A 10396-nucleotide genomic window follows, 5' to 3' on the forward strand; every position below is an offset into this window, starting at 1 on the left:
AGTTTCCCTCCAAAGTCTGCCTTCTTCCACGGAAATATTTTTCAAGACAAAAAATTGGGAATTTTTTCCCCTAATATTTTATCACCAAGGGCATGGTTCTGAAGGAAACAGGTTAGCACAACACTGTACAATTTATAAAATCATTATTCTAAGCCGGACAAAAAATGCAAATGAAATCTTTCAGCTGCTTTTTCTTGGGAGAATTTGGTCTTTCTGGAAAATGATTGCCTGAGCCATGCTTGCCAATTAACACCTCTGCCCTGCGTTTGGTTCTAATTAGGTCCTCGTTAGGCTCTAATTTCACACCAGCAACACCAAGATTTGGTTTTGTGGAGAATCAGAGAATGCCAGAATGGGTTGGGTTGGGTTGGAGGAGATCAAACTCATCCCACACCACGGCAGGGACAGCTCCCACTGTGCCAGTGTCCAACCTGGCCTTGGGCACTGCCAGGGATCCAGGGGCAGCCCCAGCTGCTCTGGCAATTCCATCCCTGCCAGGGAACAATTCCCAATTCCCCAAAATCCCACCCAGCCCTCCCCTCTGGCAGCCAGGGGCTCTGCTTGAGGAGGTGAAGCTGACGATTCCGCGGTGTTCCGTGGGAATCCTGATGCTTCCTCACGGCGATTCCCACACGGCGCCGGTGCCGGGCACTGGGGTGGCACTGGCATCTCCCAGAGCCACCAGCTTCACCAGCACTGCTCCTCCAGCCTGGCCTGTGGCTGTGGCTGTGCAGGAGGGCCAGCAGCTCCCCTGGCCCACAGCAGGAACCGCTCACGCCGTCCCCGTGCCACGCACGGCCCTTTCCCCCCCAAGCCTTTCCCCTAGGAAGATTTCTCCTCGGGGATCTTCGTGCCCGGCTGCTCCACGGCCAGCTGGTTCTCCAAATCCAGCTGCTGTGGCACCAACATCCATTCACCTGCCCGTGAAAAGGAGAAATCCATCTCCCCTGGGCATTGTGTTCCCTAAAATAACAGCTTGGCCAGCTCGGAGCTGCTTTGGGATGAAGGAAGCAACAGTCTGGGCAGGAGTGGGGGTTTTATTCCTGCTCTGCAGGCACAAATCCCATTTTTTTAGCTGCTGGAGGGGAAAGAGATTGGGGGAGGCTGGAAAGAGGAGCAGAGCAGCTGCTTCCAAGGCAAGGCGAGGGCAGAGAGCACTGGGCACTGGGGTGGCACTGGCATCTCCCAGACCCATCAGCTTCACCAGCACTGCTCCTCCAGCCTGGCCTGTGGCTGTGGCTGTGCAGGAGGGCCAGCAGCTCCCCTGGCCCACAGCAGGAACCGCTCACGCCGTCCCCGTGCCACGCACGGCCCTTTCCCCCCCAAGCCTTCCCCCTAGGAGGATTTCTCCTCGGGGATCTTCGTGCCCGGCTGCTCCACGGCCAGCTGGTTCTCCAGGACGCAGCAGAGCTTGTAGCTCTCCATGAGCTTGGCCTGCAAGTACTCCCTGTCCCTCCTGTGCCAGGCGTCGGTGGCGATGTAGGTGTTGTAGGGGTCGCGGGGCCCCTCGAGGCGCCGCGCCCGCAGGTTGCTCACCATCACCCCCACGGTGAAGAAGCCAAAGAGCCCCAGCATCAGCAGCACGTAGATGACGGCCAGGCTGTCGCTGGCTCTCCTCTCCTGTGAAGGAGATGAGCTGTTGGTCCGTTCCAGGCACTCCTGGAGCAGTTTGGAGAGGAGCAGGCTCAGGGCCGTGCTGTTGGACAGCGCCAGCATTTGGATTTTCTGTCCTCGGCACTTCTTCCTTTGGCTGGAAAAGGATAGAAATCAGGGCATGGCATCAGATAAATGTCAGACTAAGCTTTTTTCTGGCCCTGAGATGGGGTAACTTGTGGCAGGCACATTTCTTCCTCTCTCAGGATTTTTCATAGCGGAGCACAGAGAGAAGAAAGAGAAAACAATTTCTATTCCTGCTCCTTGTTTTCCCCATGTGGAATGTGTTTGGAGAATTGTTTCCCTGGGGTGATGGCTTGGTTGGATTCTGGTGAGGATTGTTTGGGCCTGGTGGCCAATCCAACCCACCTGTGGCTGGGCTCTCAGAGAGGGGCACCAGTTGTGAGTTAGATTTGGGAGTGAGAAAAGTAGGTTTGTAGTTTTAGTATCTCCTTTAAACAGTATATTAATGTATTATAGTGTAGTTATAATAGAGAAATCATTCAGCTTCTGAACTGGAGCCACACATCAGCATTTCTTCCCACGAAGTTCACCTGCATTTACAGTAGTAACTGAGAGGTGTTTTTAAAAACTTTTATTCCATTTTCAGCTTCATGAGAAGGGTGAGACAATACAGATGTTATGATTCACGCCATCACAATCAGAAACCGATTATTTCCTAATTACAATACACAATATTGTGTTTTAATTACACTCTAAGTGTTTCTTGGCCTGTCAGCTTTAGCCACACCATGCTGTAAATGCCTCAAAGCCAATTATCTAAAATTACCCCTCGTGGGTACCACTGCAGGGCATCTTTCACAGTTCTGTTTTTCCAAAGGATCCAGTCTTGTTTGCAAGGCCATCCTCTGAAACTTGGATTTCTCTCTCAGCAATGCCTGTCCTATTCCATGGCATTTCTGAGTCACCATTTCTGATCTCAAGGTTTGCACACAGGTGCACACTGTGTGAGCCTTCTGCCAGGTTTGGAGAATTCCCTACAAATCCATTTCTCACTTTCCCCCCTCTCTCTTGAACGGGAAAAAAACTTCTTTGATGAATCCCACAGATAAAGATGGGATTTCCTCTGTCTCCCTTTCCTGGTTCCCCTCCTCAGTGAGGGATTTTCCTCCGAGAGCCTGGCTGCGATGCCTGAAGTGTTAGCATCTCTATTTTTCAGATTCTGTGTAGCTCTGAGCTTCATGTTGGCTGTCAGCAAGTTCTCTTCGCAGGGCAGGGAGACAGAGCAATCCTTCCCCAGCTTGTCCAGGGACAACTGGTACAAGCTCCAGGCCCAGAAAGCACAAACGAGGGAGAATGGAAGAGAGAAAAACAAGGAGGATGGGACTTCATAACCTAAAGCTATAACTGGACAATGAACTCTGTTGGAACCCTGGATGCTGAGAATTTTAAACTTTCTCTGCAGAGAGGCACAGAGTCACAGGAGAGCACTGCATTTGACCTGAGGCCGTGGAAGAAGGTTTCCAAAATTGATTAATAGCACTGGGATTACGGGTGTGGAGTTGGTTAGAAGTGTGTGATATCACAGGGCAGAAAACCTAGAGTTTGGGGTTTTAGAATATAGAAATAAATATGAAGCAAGACGGAGGTTTTAGGGTGGAGGCAGGGTGTTCTTCACCTTCTTCTTCATGAACAGTTTAGCCTTAAAAGTCCTTGCAACAAGAGGCAGTTGAGCATTTTGTGCCTTGCTGAGGAAACACTGCAGAGCTCACTGCTGTAGCTAAGAAACAACAAACAGCTGAGTCTGAAGGTGAGCTGTGCCTTCAACCCTGACCCCGACAGAGGCAGAAAGAGCAAGCAGAGAACCCACAAACTGCAGTGTGCAAATGGAGCAGAGCTGATCCCAGTGAGAGCCCCCGGGAGCGCTCATGCATTTTGGGACCATTTTGGTTCCTCTTGGCTGCAGCCCTGGCTGGGCTCTGCTGCTGCCCAAGGTGGATCCATGGAGGAGATCCTTTGTTAAAACAAATCCCTGCTTTATTCTTTAGCTCTGTCCCTCTGCTGTAGCTCAGCCTTCTCAAGGCATCAGTTCAACGTGGAGAGCCCCTCTCATCTCCCACCTGTGACCCAGCCAGGGCTGGGTCTGTCCCCAGCAGCGCCCTCAAAGCACCCTTGGGCTTCACAGCTGCCCTGTGGTGGTGTGGAGCTGGCACAGATCTCACCCCGAGCTCCCCGCTGCTCTTCAAAGTTCAGGACTCCCTCCCTGAGCCCCCCAGGCAGGAGCAGTGTCCCAGCCAGAGGGACAGCTCTGATCTCTGCTCCTGTGACCTGACAGCACCCAGGGAGCAGCTGGGGCTGGGCCAGGAGGGATTTAGGTTGGGTTTTAGGGAAAGGTTCTTCCCCAGAGGCTGCTGGCACTGCCCAGGCTCCCCAGGGAATGGGCACGGCCCCGAGGCTGCCAGAGCTCCAGGAGCAGGAGGTGGGGACACCCAGAAGCTCCTGGAAGGCCAAAGGCTCCCAGGCACAGCCTCTGCTCTGCCAGTCTCACACAAGAGGCTGAAGGGTCCTTTTCCCATTCTGATCCTCCTGTAAATCACTTAAGGAGAGGAATCCTGCCAGCACTGCATTCCCAAATCCTCAGCAGCCAGGCAATATCAAACCATAAAATCATTTTGGAGTTGGAAGGGACCTCAAAGCTCCTCTTGTTCCACCCCTGCCATGGCAGGGACACCTCCCACTGCCCCAGGCTGCTCCAGCCCCAGTGTCCAACCTGGCCTTGGGCACTGCCAGGGATCCAGGGGCAGCCCCAGCTGCTCTGGCAATTCCATCCCAGCCCCTGCCCACCCTGCCAGGGAACAATTCCCAATTCCCAATCTCCCATCCAGCCCTGCCCTCTGGCACTGGGAGCCATTCCCTGTGTGCTGTCCCTGCATCCCCTGGAAATTGTCTCTCTCCAGCTTTCCTGGGGCTCCTCCAGGCCCTGCAAGGCCACCCTGAGCTCAGCCCAAAGCTTCTCCTGTGCAGGTGAACAATGCCAGCTGTGCCAGCCTTTCCTCATCCATGACTGACAAGCCCAGCACAGCCCCTCATTTAAACGAGTCTGAAAAGGGAAGACACCAACGTCCCCGGACCACCTGAATGGGGCATTGTCCTTCAAGGTGACCTTGGCACCCCCGGGGTGGCTCTCAGGGCTTTTCCCACAGCTTTAAATCCAGGGAGCAGCTCAGCAAATCCTTCCCCAGAACACTCAGCCATTGTTGTTGGGGGATTTTGAAGAGGAAGTACATCAGAGCCATTTCTAATCCATCCAGGCCGAAAAGGAGCCCGGGGCAGGAGTGACACCTCTGGCAGGGGATGGTGGCAGCTCAGGGACGTTTTCCAGGAGCTCTGCGTGGGAGGGAGCTCGGCTGGGCACAGCCTCCAGCTGCTGGGAATGACCCTGCAGGAACAGCAGGTACCTGGAGAAGATTCCTGGGATTTGTTTGTGCCTTGTTGTGGAATGAAAGCTGCACAAGGAGCTGCTGAACCAGAGGGACAGAGCCAGGACTCTGCTCTTGTCTCCAGCGTCGCTCAGGAGGAGAACATTTCCCTGGAGTATTCACAGCCAAGGGAACGCAGCAGACACGCAGAGGGTCACACACAGGGCTTAATTGTTAATTAACGACTCCTTGTGCTGATTTTCACTGAGAACTCTTTATCTGAGCACCCATGAGGCTGAAACAGTGAGAAGGTCATCATGGGGTGGGGAATTCTCGCGGAATCCTGGAATGGTTTGGGTTGGAAGGGACCCTAAAGCTCACCCAGATCCAGGGCAGGGACACCTCCCACTGTGCCAGGCTGCTCCAGCCCCAGTGTCCAACCTGGCCTTGGGCACTGCCAGGGATCCAGGGGCAGCCCCAGCTGCTCTGGCAATTCCATCCCAGCCCCTGCCCACCCTGCCAGGGAACAATTCCCAATTCCCAATCTCCCATCCAGCCCTGCCCTCTGGCACTGGGAGCCATTCCCTGGCTCCTGTCCCTCCAGCCCTTGGGAATTGTCTCTCTCCAGGTTTTTGTAGCTCCATCCAAGGCCAGGTTGGACACTGGGGCTGGAGCAGCCTGGCACAGTGGGAGCTGTCCCTGCCATGGCAGGGCTGGCTCTGGGTGGGCTCTGAGGTCCCTCCAATCCCAATCCAGTCTGGGCTTCTGTGATTTTATGACCTGTCCCTGATCTCTTCAGGGACACCCAAATCCCTGCAGCCGGGGGGTGCCAGAGCTGCAGGAGCCACTCCCGGAGCCCCTTGCCAGTGCTGCCGGGTCTGATCCCAGCTGGGTGTGGGGAGAGGCCAAGGGGAGCCTCTGGAGAGCTCCTGGTGCCTCTCTGGGAGCTGAGGCCGTGGCAGAGCAGGGCTGCAGGCTGACCTTGGACTCCAAGCACAGGGAATTGCGGCTGGATGTGGAGCTGCTGCCAGCTGTGGGGACAGCAGGACTGACTGACAGACACCCCCCTGACAGACACCCGGCTGCTTCCCAACAAAGCACAGCACAAGGGCCCTGTCTGCTCCACAGGAGCTGGATCCTGCTCCCAAATCCTGCTCCCACAGCCTGGATCCTGCTCCTTGAACCCAGATCCTGCTCCCTGAACTTGGATCCTGCTTCCACAGCCTGGATCCTGCCCCTGGATCCTCCTCCTTGAGCCTGGATCCTCCTCCTTGAGCCTGGATCCTGCTCCTGGCTCCTGCTCCCAGAGCCTGGATCCTGCTCCCACAGCCTGGATCCTGCTCCTTGAGCCTGGATCCTTCTCCTGGATCCTGCTCCCAGAGCCTGGATCCTGCTCCCACAGCCTGGATCCTGCTCCTTGAACCTGGATCCTGCTCCCACAGCCTGGATCCTGCTCCTTGAGCCTGGATCCTTCTCCTGGATCCTGCTCCCACAGCCTGGATCCTGCTCCTTGAACCTGGATCCTGCTCCTTGAACTTGGATCCTGCTCCCAGAGCCTGGATCCTGCTCCTTGAACCCGAATCCTGCTCCTTGAACTTGGATCCTGCTCCCAGAGCCTGGATCCTGCTCCCAGAGCCTGCTCCCTGAACTTGGATCCTGCTCCTTGAACCTGGATCCTGCTCCCTGAACCTGGATCCTGCCCCCACAGCCTGGATCCTGCTCCTGGATCCTGCTCCCAGTGGAGGGCACCCAGCCCAGTGGGCACCTTCAGCTCCAGCCCAGCCCTTCCTGCCCTGGCTGGGCTGGGCTGATCTCCAGCAGCTCAGCTCCAGAGGAGAGGGTGCTGCCAGAGCCGGCTGCTGCCACCAGGGTTTGAAAGGAAAAGGGAATTTTCTGTCCTGGAACGCACCTCAAATTTGTGACACTCGGCTTTGGAGCTCAACAGGAATTCTGTCCTCGAGCATTGGGTGCTGCAGAGAGCCCAGAGGAGGCTCCAGGATGAGCAGAGGGCTGGAGCAGCTCTGCTGGGAGGAAAGGCTGGCACAGCTGGCATTGTTCACCTGCCCAGGAGAAGCTTTGGGCTGAGCTCAGGGTGGCCTTGCAGGGCCTGGAGGAGTCCCAGGAAAGCTGGAGAGAGACAATTTCCAGGGGATGCAGGGACAGGAGCCAGGGAATGGCCTCAAAGTGAAAAATTACAGGTTTAGAGCAGATAATTAGGAAAAATTTCCTCCCTGTGAGGGTGGGCAGGCCCTGGCACAGGTGCCCAGAGCAGCTGGGGCTGCCCCTGGATCCCTGGCAGTGCCCAAGGCCAGGTTGGACACTGGGGCTGGAGCAGCCTGGCACAGTGGGAGGTGTCCCTGCCATGGCAGGGGTGGCACTGGGTGGGCTCTGAGGTCCCTCCCAGCCCAAACCATTCCAGGATTCCATGAAAACTGACTCTTGGCTGCCTCTGTCTCTCTTCCCTGCTGAGGTTTCAATGTGATATTCATCACACAAACTGAGGTGGATGTGAAGTGACAGATTTTAACAGCTTTTTCTCAGCTCTCCCAAATCAGAGCACCTCTATTTTAATTTCCACCAAGCAGACATCTCCAACCCTCTCTCCTGTTGCTGCCAAAAGCATCAGCAGCCAGCCCCAGAGGCCCAGGCAGTTTAGAGGAACACTCATCTTTAGAAAACACAGCTCTATCACAATTTCCTGTGGTTTGATGACACAGAAATAAAGCCTGTGCTACTCTCAGAGCAGAAATCAGCACAGCACATCGCCCACCTCCCAGATTTTCTGCCTTCCAAACCTTCTGGTGCATCTCCACCACCATGCAGTGACCTCCCTGGCTTGTTTCCCTGCCATTCCTTCAGGGATGAGTCGGTCTGACACCGTTCCCGTGGCACAAGGGAGCCCCATTTCCTCACTCCAGCTCCCGGGAATTTTGCTACTCAGCAGCATCCAGGGCACTGCTCCTGCCCGAGCCTCCGGGAGGGAGGGATCTGCAGGGAGGGATGTGCAAACATCTCCTGCAGCCCCCAGCTGCGTGTGGCACATCTGCAGCCTCTCCCTGCCTGCCCAGGGCCGTCCCTCTCTGCTCACCTGGGCAGCAGCACCGCAGCTCCTGGCGTGGCTTTAAAGAGCAGCACACGTGCAGGGGGGGATACTGAATTCTCCCCAAATCCTCACTGAATTCTCCCCAAATCCTCACTGAATTCTCCCCAAATCCTCACTGAATTCTCCCCAGATCCTCACTGAATTCTCCCCAAACTCTCACTGAATTCTCCCCAAATCCTCACTGAATTCTCCCCAGATCCTCACTGAATTCTCCCCAGATCCTCACTGAATTCTCCCCAAATCCTCACTGAATTCTCCCCAAATCCTCACTGAATTCTCCCCAAATCCCCACTGAAGTTTCCCCAATCCCCACTGAATTCTCCTGAAATCCTCACTGAATTCTCCCCAGCTCTCACTGAATTCTCCCCAAACCCTCATTGAATCCTCCCCAAACCCTCACTGAATTCTCCTGAAATCCTCAATGAATTCTTCCCAACTCTCACTGAATTCTCCCAAATCCCCACTGAATTTTCCCCAATCCCTCACTGAATTCTTCTGAAATCCTCAATGAATTCTCCCAAACTCTCACTGAATTCTCCCCAAACCCTCACTGAATCCTCCCCAAATCCCCACTGAATTCTCTCCAAACCCTCACTGAATTATCCCCAAATCCCCACTGCATTCTCCTAAAATCCTCAGTGAATTCTCCCCAAGTCTCACTGAATTCTCCCCAACCCTCACTGAATTCTCCCCAAACTCTCACTGAATTCTCTCCAAACTCTCACTGAATTATCCCCAAACTCTCACTGAATTCTCTCCAAACCCTCACTGAATTCTCCCCAAATCTCCACTGAATTCTCCCCAAACCCTCAATGAATTTTCCCAAATCCCCACTGAATTCTCCCCAAACCCTCAATGAATTTTCCCCAACCTTCACTGAATCCTCCCCAAACCCCCACTTTTCTCTGATCACGAGCCAGAAATCCACTTTTCCTGCACCCAGCCTACAGCTATCCCGCTATTCCAAAGTGGAACCCTCCCCAAAATCCAGCCGGGTGCGTCCCAGGGGATGCAGCTGCCTTGAGGCTGCTCCCAACCCCAAGGAGCAAACCCTGGCAGGGCTGGAACAGCAAACAAACCCTGCCAGCAGAGCCCCAGCTCCTGCTCCTCCATCAGTTCAGCTCCGCTGAGCTCCGGGCTCCTGGACATTCCCATTTTTCCGCCAGCCCCGCTCCCGTCCCGGCGTGCCCGGACACACCTGCGGGGCTCCGGCCCCTCCTGGGCGGAGATGCCAGCGCTGGGTGATGGCTCTGGGGGGCTGAGGTGGCTCTGGCTGCTGCAGGGCCACCAGCCCGGCTGTCACTGTCCCGTCCTGTGAGAGGCCAGCAGGGAAACAGCCGGGCTGGGAGGAGGGAGCGAGGGAGGGAGCGAGGGAGGGAGGGCAGCAGAGCCGTGCCCGGCTGCAGGTGCCCAGGTGGGAGGTGCTGGGGGGGCACCGCAGCTCCTGGCGCGGGAACTGTGCAGCCAGAGCAGCTCAGGAGAGAGGGAATCGTGGAATATCCTGAGTGGGAATAAACCCACAGGGATCACCCAGTGCCAGACCCACCACCAAGCCCAGCCTGGGCACCCCTGGCAGCGCTGTCCAAAGGCTCCTGGAGCTCTGGCAGCCTCGGGGCCGTGCCCATTCCCTGGGGAGCCTGGGCAGTGCCAGCACCCTCTGGGGAAGAAGAACCTTTCCCTAAAATCCACCCTAAATCCCTCCTGGGCCAGCTCCAGCTGATCCCTGGGTCCTGCAGCCTGGGCTCCTCTGCTCCAGGAAGGCTCCAGGGGTTGGGACATTCCCAGGGACGCTGCCCTGGCACTCCTGGAGCTCCATCCTCCAGGGATATTGCACATTTTGGGCCGTGGGGAGGAAGGGGAGGTCATTTCAGGGCTCCCCTCAAACACCTCAGTGAAGGGAGCACTGGCTCCCTGCAGCCACCACCAAAACCTTAAAAAACCCCACCCCAAATCTCACCCTCTGCTTCCCAGGGGAGGGAGAAGCGTCTGTGGCTACCGCTGAGCCACAGGGGGCGTCAGCAATGCCCACCTGGAAGCTGCAAAATTAATTTATCCGCGTCGAAAGAGGCATTTCAGCTCCTTCAGAGGATGCTGCTGGTGTGGGGTGACATCCCCTCAGCATTCCAGGATCGGGGAACATCCATCCCATAGAGTGACATCCCCTCAGCATTCCCGGGTCAGGGCAGATCCATCCCATAGAGTGACATCCCCTCAGCATTCCGGGATCAGGGCAGATCCATCCCATAGAGTGACATCCCCT

General features: G+C 55.8%; 1 protein-coding gene across 1 annotated transcript; it reads right to left on the reverse strand.

Annotated features, from left to right (window-relative positions):
* Nucleotides 1–1335: 1335 nt before the first annotated feature.
* Nucleotides 1336–7884, reverse strand: KCNE1 (potassium voltage-gated channel subfamily E regulatory subunit 1). Its single transcript, XM_053934108.1, is given in 3 exon segments — nucleotides 1336–1750; nucleotides 7698–7854; nucleotides 7857–7884. Coding segments are annotated over 3 exon segments (600 nt in total).
* Between the last annotated feature and the right edge of the window lie 2512 nt (nucleotides 7885–10396).

The sequence above is a fragment of the Vidua chalybeata genome, chromosome 2 (assembly GCF_026979565.1).
Source record: "Vidua chalybeata isolate OUT-0048 chromosome 2, bVidCha1 merged haplotype, whole genome shotgun sequence".
Taxonomy (NCBI): domain Eukaryota; kingdom Metazoa; phylum Chordata; class Aves; order Passeriformes; family Viduidae; genus Vidua; species Vidua chalybeata.